This window comes from Bos javanicus, chromosome 19 (assembly GCF_032452875.1).
Source record: "Bos javanicus breed banteng chromosome 19, ARS-OSU_banteng_1.0, whole genome shotgun sequence".
Classification (NCBI taxonomy): Eukaryota; Metazoa; Chordata; class Mammalia; order Artiodactyla; family Bovidae; genus Bos; species Bos javanicus.
The window spans coordinates 52,602,452-52,617,949 of NC_083886.1; the positions used below are offsets into that span (position 1 = coordinate 52,602,452).

At 59.2% G+C, this 15,498-nt stretch overlaps 2 protein-coding genes across 3 annotated transcripts; both read right to left on the reverse strand.

Moving 5' to 3' along the window:
- Positions 1-842: 842 nt before the first annotated feature.
- On the reverse strand, positions 843-8,432 carry SLC25A10 (solute carrier family 25 member 10). 2 transcript variants are annotated; one of them, XM_061392575.1, is made up of 11 exons: positions 7,659-8,432; positions 5,620-5,739; positions 4,972-5,086; positions 4,844-4,892; positions 4,556-4,597; positions 3,682-3,725; positions 3,494-3,564; positions 3,159-3,251; positions 2,805-2,882; positions 2,214-2,270; positions 843-2,128 (listed from the first exon to the last, which is right to left on the reverse strand). In XM_061392575.1, the coding sequence occupies exons 1-11, from the start codon at positions 7,749-7,751 to the stop codon at positions 2,027-2,029; spliced, it is 864 nt and encodes a 287-aa protein (XP_061248559.1). In that variant the 5' UTR covers positions 7,752-8,432; the 3' UTR covers positions 843-2,026. The 2 variants fall into 2 exon arrangements, with proteins under 2 accessions (XP_061248559.1, XP_061248560.1); XM_061392576.1 differs by lacking the exon at positions 7,659-8,432 and adding an exon at positions 5,833-6,473.
- Positions 8,433-10,822: 2,390 nt separating this feature from the next.
- On the reverse strand, positions 10,823-15,327 carry MRPL12 (mitochondrial ribosomal protein L12). Its single transcript, XM_061392577.1, has 5 exons — positions 15,056-15,327; positions 14,258-14,444; positions 14,001-14,084; positions 11,519-11,653; positions 10,823-11,421 (listed from the first exon to the last, which is right to left on the reverse strand). Exons 1-5 carry the CDS (start codon positions 15,127-15,129, stop codon positions 11,305-11,307), a joined length of 597 nt encoding a protein of 198 aa, XP_061248561.1. The 5' UTR covers positions 15,130-15,327; the 3' UTR covers positions 10,823-11,304.
- Positions 15,328-15,498: the final 171 nt, after the last annotated feature.

The following is a 15,498-nucleotide window of genomic DNA, read 5'->3' on the forward strand; positions in this document are numbered from 1 at the left end:
TGACAGGACATCTGGGATTTGCTTCCAAATAATCCAGTGGTGGGAAAGGGTCTGTAGGGCTTGGAGAACACAGGCCTGGTGAAAACTCACTGCTGAGGCTCGGGTGGGTGGGCATGTGGGTGGTTTGTTGTTTAAGTAACAGCTTTGTTGTAATTCAGTAATTTTCGGGTTACAGAGCTATGCAACCATAACCATGACTTATTTTTTTATCTGCTTGAAATGCTCCATAAGTCTCCTTGCTTCATGGCACGGGGTCAGAGGCACTGATGTCTGAACTGCCTGGGGCACATCTGTTCTTTCTCAACTGGGCAGCAGGGGCCCCAGGGTAGCTTCCACCTGTCCTGGAACAGCAAAAGGTCACTGGTGGTGTTTACACCAGCTCCTGCCCCAGCCTGAGGGTCTGGAGCCCACAGAACCTGGGTCTGGCAGTCCAGTCTGGGTTTGCTGGATAGGCCAGCATCCAAGAGGCCAGGGCTCTGACTCAAGGGGCACCTCCAGGGAGACCAGGCTGCAGCACCACCCCCTGCCCGCCACAGGACTGTCTCGGGGGCTTGTAGTGGCAGGTGCCTGCTGGAAGGGGCAGCCCTGGGTGGGGGTCCACGGTGACCTGGATCCAGGACCGCAACACTGACGAGTCCCTCAACCAGCCCCATGCCCCGCTCTTCCCCCAGCCCTCTGCCCACAGGCCATCCCAGTGTATCCAGTCAGAGCTGTGGCTTCTCCCCTGCTTTGGACCCTGCCCCTCCATAAACCCTAGAGCCCTCTTTGGAAGGTGCAAAGGAGGATCTCATAGGCCCTGACCGCGAGGCAGACTAGTTAGGGGCCTGGATGCAGAACCAGACTCAGCACTTCACCGTCCTTTATTAACATCCCTGCAGGGCAATGTGGGACTGCTGGCCACTTGCTGGGGTGCGGGGTAGTGGCACGGTGCCCACGTGACTGGGGGAGGCCGACAGATGCAGCCCCCAGCCTCATCTGCAGGCTGCTTTGGGCATTTTGGCTGACCGGCTCCTGGAGACCTTGCAGGTGACCGCTGTGCGGTCAGCCCCCGTGGACGTGCCGCTCCTGCTCAGGGAGCCGGGAGGGGTCGCTGCACAGCCCCGAAGACAGAAGCCGCCTCCTGGAGCTGAAAGGTTTTGGTGAAACTAATTGTTTAGAGCTGGGCTTCCCTGGTGGCTCAGCTGGTAAAGAATATGCCTGCAATGCAGAAGACCTGGTTCAATCCCTGGGTTGGGAAGATCCCCTGGAGAAGGGAACGGTTACCCACTCCGGCATTCTGGCCTGGAGAATTCCATGGACTGGACAGTCCGTGGGGTCGCAAAGAGTTGGACATGACTGAGCAACTTTCACTTTCACTTGTTAAAGCCAGTGGGGGTGGGCTGGACCAGGAGGGGTGGGTGGGGTGCCTGAGGGTCATACGCAGGCCCTTCCTCCTGGGTACTCATTCTGCCCTGACCTGGCAGCTGTGGGGCGCAGCTGTCTTAAAGAACATCATGAAAGCTATGGTCCCTCTGCTGGGATGAAAGTGCAAGTGTACACACCATTCGATGGGTGGTGCTGGGGGTTCACACCCCCCACTCCACCACCCGGGTCCTCAGTGGGAGCTGCTGGGGGTCCTGGGCTTCGTGAAAGGAAGAGACTTCAGGGACTGGAGACCCCAGACTAAAAGTCTGGCCAGCCCACCCCTCCCAACTCCAGGGTTAACTGCCTACCTGGGGACAGAACACCCAACCCGGGGCCTACACCCTCTGAGAGTCACTGCTGTGCACAGGGCGCTGCTGGACACCACGTAGGGAGAGTCAGTGGTGGCAGCGGGAGGTGGAGGTGAAGCCAGCAGCTCGGAGGGGACAACGGTCACTGGGCTGGCCAGGCAGGCTGGGGTGGGGGTCCTGGGCCTGGCAGGAGGGGGCTGGAGCACAGTGGGCAGGGGCTGGGCTCAGGGCAGTGCTCAGCTGCCAGCCCTCTGGCACTCTGGAATAAACTGGCGCAGGGGGCTGGGCGTGACCCAGCTGCTCCCACCGCCACATCAGGACGGCACTTTGATGCCAAAGTGCTTGCGAAGCTGTTCCAGAAACACGAACGTAAGCACGGTGTGGGGCATGAGGCGGATACCAGCAGGCACGAGGCCCTGCGGGAGAAAGGAGGGGAGCATGAAGACAGCCCTGGAGGGAGAGCCCCTCCCCTACACCCCCTGCACTCCCCCGGCCCCAAACCTTGTAAAAGGCCAGCGGCCCCAGCTTTGCTGTCTCCATGGCGCAGTGCAGAACACCCTGCAAAAAAACACCAAATAATGAAATAAAATGGAAAACTGCTTCTCGAAAGGCAGGAACCCCGACCACCTTATCCCCCCTCCCCACCACCAGTGCCAGTAGCTGGTCACACTGATAGTGGGCGTAAGTGTACAGAGCAGCAGGCCCTAACGTTCAAAGGTTAACATGGGGAGTAGGGCTGGTGGGCACAAAGGTCAAGGGCTGCCCTCGCCCGTTAGCCAGGCAGAACTAGAATTTAAAAGCACACCAGGGCCAGGCTGACCCGCCAGGCACCCATGGTTCTTGGGCGGCTGCCACAGACACAGAAGATACCATGGGTAATGGAGGGAGCCCCAGACAGGTGCTTGGCCCCAGGCGCTGGACCTGCCACCCTGCTAAGACCAGGCTGCCTCTGTTACCATGTCAAAGAACCTGACTTAAAAATACATTCGGGGCCCAGGCGGCCTGGGCAACTGGGCGGGACACAGCTTTGTCTGCAGCCCGGCCCAGGGACACCGGCTCACCCGGCAGCAGCAGGGTGGGAAGCCCACTCACCTGATACTCGCCCTTGGCATTCATCAGCCGGGTCTTCAGTACATCCAGGGGCTGGCACAGGAATGTGGCACATCCACCCTGGAGGGCAAGTTGTCACCAATGGGTCAGCCAGGAGGGCACCCCTTACCACCCCTCCGCAGGCCTGTCTGGACCCCCAGGAGGTGTCCCCAGGGCCATGGGGACAACACGAACAGTCCTAGCCTGGGCTCTGGGGATCCGTGGGCTCCTCTCACTAATGCAGAGCCCGAGAGGGGCAGCCACCACCCTCACCAAAGCCTCCCACCATTCTGAGCCCTTGTTCCGCCCCGGCGCCCCCAACTGCCAAGGCTGGTCAGGGACCCCCCCACTACTCACCGCAATGAAGCTGGCGATAAAGTGAGTGAAGATGCTGTCAGACAAGTAGCCCGTGCTGAGGACCAGCTGCTTGGCTTGATCATAGCAGGACAGCTGTTAGGAAATGGGGATGGTCAGGACACGAGGAACAGCTCAGGGGAAAGCAAATGGGGCCCGCAACGACACCAACTGGACTGACCAAGTACCTGCTTTGTGGGTCATCTACAGACGTCATACGGGGGTGGACAGACGAGGCCCAGACCTGCCTGAGCCCCACGTGTGTTAATGCCCGCTGCCTTCCGGGCCCCTGAGCCCCGGATGCTACCTGAGAGTGCCACCCCAAGCCAAAATCCTACCTGGCCCACGGTGACCAACATCCCTCGACTGGACGCCATGGTTGCACCTGAGAACAGCTTCTTCAGACCCTCTGTTGGGGGAAGAGGAGAGGTTGGGTGCCCAGCCCGAAGCACCCCCCTAGTGTCCCCCAAGGCCCGCTACTGGGTCGCGCCTGGAGGCTGTCCCAGGCCTCCACCTCCTGTCTTACCTTCTCGGGCCACACGGTACAGGCCGTCCAGGGCGTGGGCATAGCTGCCGAGCGACAGAGAGTGAGGCTCTCCCTGACCACAGGCTCCCACGGGAAGGTCCTCCCCGCGAAGAGCCATGCCCCCATCACAGGCCAGGAGGAACCCAAAGCATCACAGGGCCAGAGGACATCAGCCTTTTCTGAGAGCTCAGAGTGGTCTCACTGCTCAGGGGACCTCAGGGCCTAAAGATCCCCCGGGTTCCACAGGAAAACCCCCTCGCCGGGGGGCCTGCCAGCTCCGAGGCTGGTCATGTCTGTAGGCTGTTACCAAGGGCGGGAGGATGGGACGCCCTGCCAGGTCCCCTTCCCAACCTACTCAGTCTGTCCTCCCCACGGCCTATGCTCCGGCCAGAGAGCGGACAATGGGATCGCCTGGGGCCACACTTCTCCCTGAATTGGCTGATGCTGGCGCCCAGGGTTTAACTACAGTGTCTGTCCATAAACAGGGTCTCAGAACCCACGGTGTCTCAGATCTCACACAATATGATGTTTTTATCACAGAAACCACCTCCCAGCTCCCAAACCCTTTTGAAGACCGCATAAGCTTCTAACTTACCCTCCGTGAAAGATGTGCAGGTGCAAGAGGGAGCAAAGAGTGACCAGCCCTGCCCACCTCCCAGTCCGGCTCCAACCCTGGGTCCTCCACAGTGGTAGGACCCAGAGATGCTGGAAGCCCCCTCACGATGTATGCTTCCAACATCCACCAGCCACCCCATTGCTCCACGTGACCCCACAGGTGTGGTGGCCCATAGGAGTCCCCACTGGGTCCCTCAGAGCTGCTCAGGGGTCTTCTCAGCCCTGGCCCCCAAACCCCTGGGCACACCATGCGACTCACTTTCGGCGCTGATTCTGGGGCAGCTTCATGTCATTCTGCATCCTGAAAACAAGCAGAGAGTTCAAGGGGACAGGGTTTTAGGGGACTCAGAGACACCCCATAGGCCCTAGCGGGAGTGAGCAGCCGGCCCCACCCATGGCTGCCCCACCACAGGCTCAGCACCACCCTCCTGCGCCCCGGACCCCAAGATCTGAGTGGCACGTTTTAGGCTAAACACACTGAGACCCTAGTGAGCCAACCTGGCCCCGCTGGGGGACAGCAAGACCCTGGCCTCAGGGCCGCACTGACCTGACGTTGACCATGTCCGCAGGGGTCCCCACAAAGCCGCCGATGCAACCTGGCACAACAGCAAACACGTGACCACTGGCAATGCCTCCTGCCTCACCTGCACCACCCCCTCCCTCCCGGCTGCTCACCGCTGATGGAGCCCAGCAAGACCTTCTTGTAGAAGGGCAGGGGGCCCTCACTGCCCTTGGTCACCTGGTCCCGCACGGTCTCATAGATGGCAAACCGAGTCAGGGAGTAGGTCATCTGGGGAGAAGGGGCCCAGCTCAGAGGGTCCAGGAGGAAGGATGGCGCTGGGCACCCCCACATCCTTGGCCCTCCGGTGCAAGGACATCACCATGTGGGCCACAGGGACACCCAGGAACCTTCCAGAGGCCACGCAGCCAGCAAGCAGCTGAGCCGTTTAAAACACCTGGGGCTGACTGAGTCCAGGCCCCACCCCTCCTCATCCCCTATCACGTCCCTGCAAGCCTCAGTTTTCCCATCTGTAGGTGGAGGTCTCAGCTGGCCCGACTCTGTGCAAGGCAGAAGCCACACCCTGCGCCCACCCCGGGCGGTTGCTGGTCCCCCAGGTCTTGTAGTTCTGTCCTTGTAAGCAGTCTTGAGAATGAGAGAGTAACTTCCAGGCCCAAAGGGCACCTATGGTGTGCAGGAGGGAGGCCAGCGACCCCTCTGCCTCCGTGGGCTGAGAGTGGGCTCTGGGATCAAGACCTAAGGGATCGCTGGCCATGAGCCTCCACCCACCCACTACCCTGGGAGATAGGGCCCCCCAGAGGTACCTGTCTGCACAGGGAGGCGCTCAGCCCGTTGTAGAGCGCCAGGACGCCGTCAGAGCGCACCACCTGCAGCGCCATGCCCGTCATGCGCAGCTTCACCTCCTGCTGCGTCTGCAGGTGCACCTGTGGGGGAGGGGTCCCACCGCTCAGAGCCGCACCCTGCCTGGAGCCCGCCCCGGCCAGCTCTGCTCTGAAGCCCTTTGCTGCAAGTGCTACCAGCGCCTGTACTGAAAGACAGGAAACTGAGGCCTCCTAAGGCACCAGCTGGGGCGTCTGGCGCCAAGCTCTGTTCCACGCCATCACCTCACAGGAGACAACGCCAGCCAATAAGGGAGTGCAATTCCAGCTGCCCTGGGGCGGAGTCATCAGCCCCGTCCTTTAGATGAGGACACTGGGAGACTCCATAGCCCCACTTGGTAGCCTCCCAAGGGGGACAGAATTAGTGGACTCAGAGATGTCCTGAGGAAACAGGGGAGACTCAGGAGAGGTGGGTGGAGTTCCGTGGGGCACCCAGGGGGAGGGGCACTTCGGAGTCCCTTCTTCCATCACACTCTCAGGTTCTACACGTCCTGACTGGACACGCTGGGGCAAGTTACTGACTCTGCTGCCTTAGTCTCTCTTGGCTGTGAGCTGGGAACCTAGAGTCTGGGGGCAGGGTGGCCACGCAGCAGCACCCCTGCAGGCAAGCCACTGTGAGGGTTCAGCCAAGATGTGGGGCAAAGGCAGAGATCAAGGAGCTTTAAGATACTTTTTTTTCCAAAGACAATGCCGAGAGATTAAAAACTCTGGCCAGGGCCTCCTCTGCTGGAGGCCTCTATGGCTGCCCACACTGCCTGCTGCAGCCCAGCCCAAGGCCATGTGCTCCCTGGGCCAGAGAGCGGCCACATTCCTGTGGCCAGCCACCTCCCAGACTCCCACCCCCACGCTAAGTGTGCTGCAGCAAAATAACACCTGGGGGTAGGGCAAGGGGCAGTGACGCCCAAAGGAGCCTTGAACAAGGGAAAGACTGGCCTGGGGCCAGGGAAGGCTCCAAGAGTCCTTGAAAGCTGTTTCTACCTCCCGGGCAGACAGTCAGTCTGACCCTCCAGGGCCTGTGATGGGGGAGGTGGGGGAGGGCACAGGGACCTGCACGGGCAGAAAGTAAAACAAAGTGTGCAGGAGAAAGGTTTCCTCTTCCTACAGACCCAAAGCACCTTAATACCTGGCCCTGCTGGGCCAGGCCACGTCACAGGCCCTGGCGGCTACCAGGAGCCACAGAGGACTCTCCCAGGTCTCTGAAATGCTGGAGGGGCTGCCAGTTTCAGCCCCACCCCCAATGTCTACTAATCCTGCCTTTCCTGGTGGCCAGACCGAAGCTTGAGGGATGGTTGGATCAGCCCAAGACACAGGTGCCAATCCTTCCAAGGGGGCCAGCATGGGTTTCAGGCTGCTCTGGTGGGAATAAGGTAGGGGATGGCCAAGTGACCACTCTTGCCAACAGCCTCCCCAAGACCACAGCCCAGGTACTGTGGCCCAGAGCCCACTTGCCAAAATATGCTTTGAGTTTCTGGCCTTTCTTTGTTGTTTGTGGTGAGAAAGGAGCAAAAAACTGGTCTGCCTCAGAGACAAGGGAAACTCTGTCTTATTCTGCCCCATAGGCATTTAAGAAAAAAAAATGTAGAAAGAGTGTGATCGCTTCTCGATGGAAGAAACAATCACCCTCATTGGGCAAGACCTGCACGCAGGCTGGGATCATGGCTTCCAGATGCTCACCCACCTCCCAGGAGGAAGCAGCCCAAAGCAGGGGTGCCGGCCACATCCCTCCTCCGTCTACCAGTGTGTTTGGTGGGCACCCACTAGGCAGAGGGAGCGCGTGGTCCTGCCGGGGTGCCGACAGCTGCGCTCACTGAGAACTACCCTCAGGAGAGCTGGGAGGGAGACCAGCCCAAGGTCACACAGGTAGCAGAGCGGGGGCCAAGGGGCATCTCTGCCGCCCGTTCCACGCAGAGCCTCCGGGCAGGGGCGACAGCCCGGCCCGAGGCCCTCCCCACAGCCGTGCTCACCTTGAGCAGGTCCAGCGGGTGCGTGCAGCAGGCGGCCCCGCATGACGCCAGCCCACCGAAGTACCAGCGCGACACGCGCGCCTCATCCGCCATGGCCCGGGCGCCGCCGCCGCCGCCGCCGCCGCTGCCAAGGAGCGCAGGTACCGGGCCCGACCCGGCCTGTGAAACCCAGACGCTGGCCCGGCCCCGCTCCAGCCCCCACCCCGGCCCGGTCCTCGTAGCCGCCCGCCGCGCGTTCAAAGGTTCGCCGGACGCCCTCGCCGCCGACAACCAATGCACCCGCGCGGCCCGGGGGCGGGAGCTAACGGGCGGGGTTTCGCAGACCCCGCCCCCAAGTCCGAGGGTGGGTCCCGAGCCTTAAAGCGGCCGTGGCTCGGTAGGCTAAAGCGGTGGGCTCCAGCGAGCCGCCCCAGTGGAGGCCGCTCAGTGGGACCCCCCCACTGGCCGGACCGCAGGAAGCCTGCTAGGTGGACCTTCCTCGTTCCTCTCAGGGACCTGCGGCCTCCCTTATCCTGCGCCGGCCAGCCCGCGGGGCGGCCCCGGCGCCTAAGGCATGTCTGCAAAGGTCACGGCCCGAGTAGCCTGGGCGCTCGGCCAGCCCACCCCTCCTAGAGGCCTTCCTCCCATAAGCGCCCTGCCCCTGCCGCGGCCCGGAACTTGCACCCGGCTTCCTACCCACGCGGCGCAGGCAGCGGAAAACCTCCACGGATTACAACCTGCGGATTACAGGCAATTCGGAGACTAACCGCCCCGCCTGCCCATCCCTCCCGAACCCCCAGCCTTAGGCTAGCTCTGACCAGACAGCCCCCAGGCAGCTACTCTGAGGCGGAACAGGATGGGGATTCTGGGCGTGAGGGCTCAGGCTCCTGGGAGGCGGTAGTCAACAAACTGTCCTCCCAGCAAACTGGAAGCGCGGGTGCGCTGCTGGCCAGAAGGCGCGCCTGCGGGGCAGAGAAATCTGGGTCCCCAGGGCCGCTTTTGGACGGGGCCCCATGGATCTCAGGGGAGGCAGAGCCAGAGACCCCTGCACTAGTAAAGGCCCCATGTAATGGGGACTAGTAAAGGTCCTGCTGTCCCAGCTTAGCCACTGCAGCCCCCACCCCAAGGGAGAAGGGTGAGGGGCACCAGGGAAGCAAATCTTGGCCCCTGGACCCACCAGGCACCAGGAATAACAAGTCCAGCCCAGCCTAAGCACACAGGGATTCTCTGTCGGAGGCAAAAGTTGCCAGAGCAAACCCTGCTATTTACCTAACGCGGCCTCCTGGAAACTAGGGAAAATGCCTGCTAGAACAACAGGAGGCCTCTGCGCTTGGTCATCAGTTGGGAGGGTGAACAGCTGGCTACAGAGATTTCCAGCCCAATATTGCCAAGGAGCCTGGGATGGGGCCAGTGGTAGAGATGTGCTGAAAAGGCAGTTGGAAGTATGGGAGAAATCCTGGGAAAAACAGAAATGCCCCAAGAAAGGGGCACCCTTTTTAGAAAAAGCTGGATTTTGCAAAGGAACTCAAAAAGATCCCAAATTTTCAAAAGGATCCCAAACACTTGTGCATAAATCCGAAGGGATGGGGACTTTGGGCAACGGCTTGGCCAGGCTGCCAGGCCAGGCCTGTTTTGGGATCTGGTGTCTGTGCTACAGTATTTACATTTTCTCTTAGTTTCCGGACAGGGAGGATGCAGCCATGTGGGTGGCCTGGCATATGTCAGGGTCCCTGGAATTGGCAGGGAGGAGGAGGTGGGGGGTGTCTATGGGGTGAGCACATGGCCAGCTCTGGTTCTCCCACTGCTGTGTCCTCTGTGATCATCTCATGAGTCTGCACGAAGGCCAACTCCTACAAGGCTCTGAAGGGATCTTCTAAATTCTGTGGGTGCCAGCAGGGCAACTCGGGATGCCCAGCAGACCCACCTCCCAACACCAGGCCTAAGGGCTAAGTGGGCTTCAGGGATCCAGGGTGATCCCCAGTGGCACACCCAACCTATTTCCAGGTCTGAGACACCTTAGAGCTACCACAGGCTGGAGCAGGTCAGGGGGTGCTGGAAGGGTCGAGAGGCCTGGGCCAGGGGGCTGCCTGGGAAGGGGAGGCCAAGGATCTTCAGCGGCTTCAGACAGGGCTTTTCGGTCAGGTGGGGGCACCATGGCAGCATCCTGTCTGTCGTAAGCAATGCGGGAGGAGTTGGGCTTGATGGTCCCGCAGGTAGACACCTTTAGCAGTACTACCATGAACAAAGTGACCCCTCCTTGGCGGGTGGGGTGAAGGGAGCCCATGTCATCACCCTAGCTGCCCTGGAAAAAGATGAAGGCGCTCAGAGGATAAGCGGCCTTTAAAGGTCACCCACAGGCCAGGAGGTGGGGTGTGACCACACAGGCCTGGGGTGAGGGGTGTCCCTGAGCCTGGACCACTCCCTGCCCCTAGGAAAAGGCAGCAGATCAGCAGCCCACACTTAGCCCCAGGTAGCCAGCTGTCCCCTCTGCTAAGTGAAGGCACACCCAGAGATCTGGTGCCGGCCAATCGTTAACTTCACGGGCCCCAGGCTTGGCTAGTGGGGCTCTCCAGTCAGGGGGCCGCCTCCCCTCTCCTGGGATTCTTCCTGCAATGACAGCCAGCTGGAAGCATGTCCTTGTGGAGGACCCCTAGGTGGTGTGGGGGTTGCTAGGCACGTCCATCTGGGAGCCTGGCAGCTCCTGGGCCTATCCTGAGCCATCTCACCCAGAGGGTAGCACTCCCAGACCGAGTGTCCCCTTCTGGTCCCACAAACCAAGGGAGGGAACTCCAGGTGGGACCTGAAGACCCAGGCCAGATGGGGTGGGTCCCCACGAGTCACAGAACTGTAGGCCTCCCCAGAGTAGATACTCAAAAAGCCCTGCAGCTGCCTGCCCTCAGCCCCAGGGGCCTCCTGTCATGGGCCAGTGACGGCGCTTTCCCAGAAGGAAGCCAAGGGTCCTTGGAAAAAAGAGAGCACTAGGCAGAGCCTGCAAGCTTGGGTGGTCACTGCCACCTGTAAACGTCACTCTGGCACCAGGTCACCTCTTCTTACCAAACCCCTGGCTCTATGACAAAGCTCCTTGAGCCCCTCTAAGGGAGCAGCTGACAGATCCCCAACTGCTATAGGCTTGCAAAGCACACCCTCCTGCCTTCTGTGCCCCATCTATGGTACAGACCTCACTCTCACCTGCCCAGGTCTGTATTTGTTGTTAAAGACCACCAATACTTAAAGACAAGGAGTTCCAAAGGCACCCCCATAGCTCCCAGGTGAAGATTTAGTGCCAGCCACGCAGGAGTTGCCACCCCCACAAGCAGGACAGGCATGCGTTGGGATCTCAGAGGACAGCCCGCTGCACGTGGTGCCCAACCGACACACACGACTCCACACACAGGGCCTGCACAATGCATTTTTCCCAGCGGCCACGGCGGGGCGTGTACACTCCTGGTAGGTTCTAGAGTCCTTCTCCCTGGGGCTGCAGAGTCAGTGGCTGCCCCTCCCTCCCCATCTCAGCAGGTCCATCCGGTTGTCCCAGAACTGAGTTGGCCTCGTGGTGCAGCCCAGTTCTGCTCCAAGGCTGCTCTATCCACTGAGCCTGGGTGCTGGGCGCAAAGCAGGCAGAGCCCCACTCAGGGCCCGGGAACCCTGTCCACAGTCTTCTGGGCAGCTACTCCAGAACCACGGTGCCGCCCACTGCCTCCAGGGCCGCCTTGATCTTCTCAGCCTCGGCCTTGGCCACGTTGGCTTTGATTTCCTGAGGCAGGGATTCCACCAGCTTCTTTGCCTGCCAGAGAGTAAAGTCAGAACCCAACCTGGGCTTGGGCCAGCCAGAGAGCTGTCAGTGACGGCGGGAGAGGGCTGTGCGGTACACGGAACCTCACCTGGACGAGGTTGATGCCCTGGACATAGTTCTTGATCTCCTTGATCAGCTTCACCTTGTCCACGGGCTTTGCCTCTGTCAGGCGGACAGTGAAATGTGTCCGTTCTTTTTGTTTGGGGACGTCTTCTGCTGCTGCCTGGGGGAGGGAGGGAGCAAGGTGAGCAAGGTGAGAAAGGATGGGGTGAAGCAAGCAGATTCATTCCCAGGCCACCCTGTCCTGTAACCCAAAGGCAAGACCCAGGCAGGCTGCCTGACAAAGCCTACGATTTTGCCAGGAGGCCAGAGTGAGCCAAGCGGGCTCAGGCTGCCAAACTGGGTGCTCTCCTTGGCTAATCCATTCCAATCCAACCCATCTCTCCAGATGCTGCTCTAAAACCACCTTCTGCCCCCACCACCCAGCGCTCTCGTTTCCTTGTCCTTTAAAAATTGTAACTTTTGAGACAAGGAAAAATGACACCATAAGCGCTCTGCAGATAAAATAACACTCCAGAAAAGCAGTGCAAGCCCAAGGTTACATACTGATGACAAATGTACAACCAGCTTCAGCTCCACCAGGTGACTGATAATGGGACAACTGGGCACGACCGAGCTCCAGCGGTGAAGGCCACAGCACCTCTAGAGCAGGGACTACATGGGCCCACAGCCTGGGGCAGTTCTACTGTGGGTCTGCTGCCTAATTATTAACAGCACCCCCTTTATTCTTAAAAGCGCTCCAGTTTAGACAAGTTACACAGTAATTCTCTCTCTCCTTGCCCCAGGTGTTTAGCCTGTATAGTCACCTTCCAGTTCATGGTGTGAGGACGAGTGTGGACAAGGCTGGTGGCACTATCAGACACATGTGGGATGTGAGACGCTCCACAGGACCCCTGACCTGGTTTCCTCAGTAGGTGCTGGCTGGGGAAAGGGGGCTGAGGGCAGCCACCCAGATTTAAGAGGCTTGAGAAACCCAACAACCAAATGCAACACAGAGACCTCATTTTTTTATTTGAGTAAACTGACTGTTTTCAGAGAAGGCAATGACACCCCACTCCAGTGCTCTTGCCTGGAAAATCCCATGGATGGAGGAGCCTGGTGGGCTGCAGTCCATGGGGTCGCGAAGAGTCGGACACAACTGAGCGACTTCACTTTCACTTTTCACTTTCATGCATTGGAGAAGGAAATGGCAACCCACTCCAGTGTTCTTGCCTGGAGAATCCCAGGGACGGGGGAGCCTGGTGGGCTGCCGTCTCTGGGGTCGCACAGAGTCGGACACGACTGAAGCGATTTAGCAGCAGCAGCAGCAGCAAACTGACTGTTTTAAAGTCTGGGACGTTCCTGGTGCTACAGTGGATAAAAATCCGCCTGCCAATGCAGGGCACAGGGTTTGATCCCTGGTCAGGGAAGATTCCACATGCTTTGGAATAACTATGCCCATGCGCCACAACTACTGAGCCCGCGGTCTAGAGCCTATGCTCCACCAACGAGAGAAGTGACCGCAACGAGAGGCCAGTGCGCCACAACTAGACGAGCCCTCGCTCTCCACAACTAGAGAAAGCCTGCAAGCAGTAACGAAGACCCTGTGCGACCAAAAGCAAAACTAAATTAAAAAAAAAAAAAAAGGGTCTGGAAATGGAACTTCCCTGGTGGTCCAGCGGTTAAAGAATATGCCTTCCAATGCAGAGGACAAGGGTTTGATTCCTGGTCAGGGAACTAAGATCCCGCATGGCTTGGGGCAACGAAGCCCTCCTGCCTCTACAACAGAAAAGAAGATCCTGCATGCCGCAACTAAGACTAATAAATAAAAAACTATTTTAAAAAGTCTGGAACTATTAGCAAAACTTGGAGAGGCTGGGGTAGGAAACCCTGCTAATTGCACTTGAGACAGCTCCTGGTAACGTGAGGAAACACTGGTGCTTTCAGAGATGGATGGTGGGACACACGAGGCAGAAGACATCAGAAATCTGTCTCAAGCTTCAAAGAACAGGTGAAGCAAATGTGGCAAAACCTTTATGATTTCTGACGCTGGGAGATGCATATATCAGTAATTATGTTATTTCTCCTTGTGGGTAAGTCCGAGATTTCCAAGGCCCTGCCATCCCTCTGCCTCACTCTCATCCTTAGCTCAAGTGTTTCCTCAGAGTCACCTTCCCTGCAGCCTTTCTTGAAACTGTAACCCTTTCCCTCCCTTAAGAGCTTCTTCCTTCCTCTTTTCCCTTTCTGTTTGATACAAATTCTTTTTTTCTTGTTTCCTCGCCTTTGGCTGTTACCTTTCACCACAAACATGGTCTTCATATGGGCAGGAACCTGCACAGTCTTGGCAGGGAGGAGATGCCAGTGAGGCTGCAGGGGTGCCCACAGCCAGAAAGCGCACAGGCCTGCAGGCTGTGCCTGGTTGATGCAGGAACAAGATGAAGGATGAGGAGGGAAACCTGGCCATGTGAGGTGAGGCAAAATATCAGCTGGACACCAGAGAAACACCGCTTTATGCCCCGGCCTGAGCTCACCTCCGGGGCTGTTGGGGCAGGGGCAGCCCCAGGCACCATGCCACCCATTGGCATCAACCCGACATCTTGGATCTTCAGTGTTTTCTGCAGGGACAAAGAAGGGTAGTTTCAGGAGCTGGTTGTCACACCCAGACATGCTCAGGAACACGCCTGGCAAGGTCCTTGCATTTATGGAGCACACTTTGGATAATTTACCAAACTCCCAAATATCCCAGCAAGGGGCCCCAGAGCTCCCTGCCCAGCCTGAGCACTGATACCTTCAGGAGCTCGTTGAGGTCGGAGATCTCCAGCAGCGTGAGGCTGGCAATGTCCTGGACCAGCTGCTGGATCTTGGGGGGGTACTCCTTGGGGGCGTTATCCAGGGGGGCACCAGTGAGGGCCTCCCCCCTTCGATGGCTGCTGCATCTCATAAGCCGCACAGTGCAGACGTGAGGTACCTGTTGCCTGAACCCCATTAGAACAGAGTTGTCAGCCTAGCACAGGCAGGTGACATGGGCCAGGCAGGTAGGTGCCATGAGCTCAGATCTAGCTCCTTCGTCCTAACCCAGGTTCTCAGACTCCAGGGACCGCGTGGATAACAAAAGGGATTTCCCGGCCATTTTATATATTCTTCAAAGGGCCTTGGAAACCCACATAACTGTTTGCAGACATGCTACCGACGACGTTTCCGGTTTGGATGAACTCTACCAGTCCATGGATGTAAAGCAATTACCTGAATGCATTTTGCCGCGCAAACTTTCAGAACCTGCGGTCCCTGGCTGTAGAACGCCAGATCAACTCATGGGAGTCCTACCACGTCACCGTGCTGCAGGGGAAACTGAGGCCCGGAGGAAAGCACGGACCGGTCCAAGGTCATCCGGGGCCACTCCAGAACTATCGGCGGCCCGTGAGGTTAGGGGATCGTTAAGTGGAGGCCCCGTGCCTACCAACCACGTAGGGACTCGCCGAGTCGGGGGAAGCCCCCCGCCCGCGGGCGCCGCCCCAACGTGCACCCTCAGTGCCGGGCCAAGGGCCCCATCCTACCAGCCTGCCCGGCCCTCAGCGGTCCGCAGTACCTGACGAGGCGAAGCGCAGCGGCTCGAAGCCCGAGACACGGCCCCCGTAGGAGGCTTGTGGCCGACGGCAGCATCGCTCCACAGGCGAGAAGGTCACACGCGGATCCTAGTAGGCGGGACGCTCTAGCCGCCGGGGCCACAGGACACACGAGCTGGGGAGGACACTCTAGCCGCCAAGACTACCGAGCATAGAGTTGGGTAGTACGTTCTAGCCTGCAGGACAGTCGCGCACACAAGCTGGAGAAGGACGCTCTAGCCTCAACTCGACTTGTCTCCTCTCGCTCCGCGAGATTACGCAAAAGACAACGAGCGGCGCAGGCGCAGAGCTTCGTTGAGGGGGCGGGGGGCCCGACGGCGGCTGACCTGGGTCCTTTCCGCCGAGGGGCGAATGAAGCCGAGAGAAGGCTGAGACCCGGCGCCAGGGTTCGTTCGAGTCGGGGAAG

Coding starts and splice junctions, on each gene's coding strand:
- SLC25A10 (XM_061392575.1), bottom strand. CDS start 7,751: ATGGCGGATGAGGCGCGCGTGTCGCGCTGGTACTTCGGTGGGCTGGCG. Junction 5,087..5,619: donor GCGCCTCCCTGTGCAGACAG/GTACCTCTGGGG, acceptor CCTTCTCCCCAG/ATGACCTACTCCCTGACTCG. Junction 4,893..4,971: donor CTTGCTGGGCTCCATCAGCG/GTGAGCAGCCGG, acceptor CTGTTGTGCCAG/GTTGCATCGGCGGCTTTGTG.
- MRPL12 (XM_061392577.1), bottom strand. CDS start 15,129: ATGCTGCCGTCGGCCACAAGCCTCCTACGGGGGCCGTGTCTCGGGCTT. Junction 14,445..15,055: donor GCTGCGCTTCGCCTCGTCAG/GTACTGCGGACC, acceptor AATGGGGTTCAG/GCAACAGGTACCTCACGTCT. Junction 11,422..11,518: donor AGGGCATCAACCTCGTCCAG/GTGAGGTTCCGT, acceptor ACTCTCTGGCAG/GCAAAGAAGCTGGTGGAATC.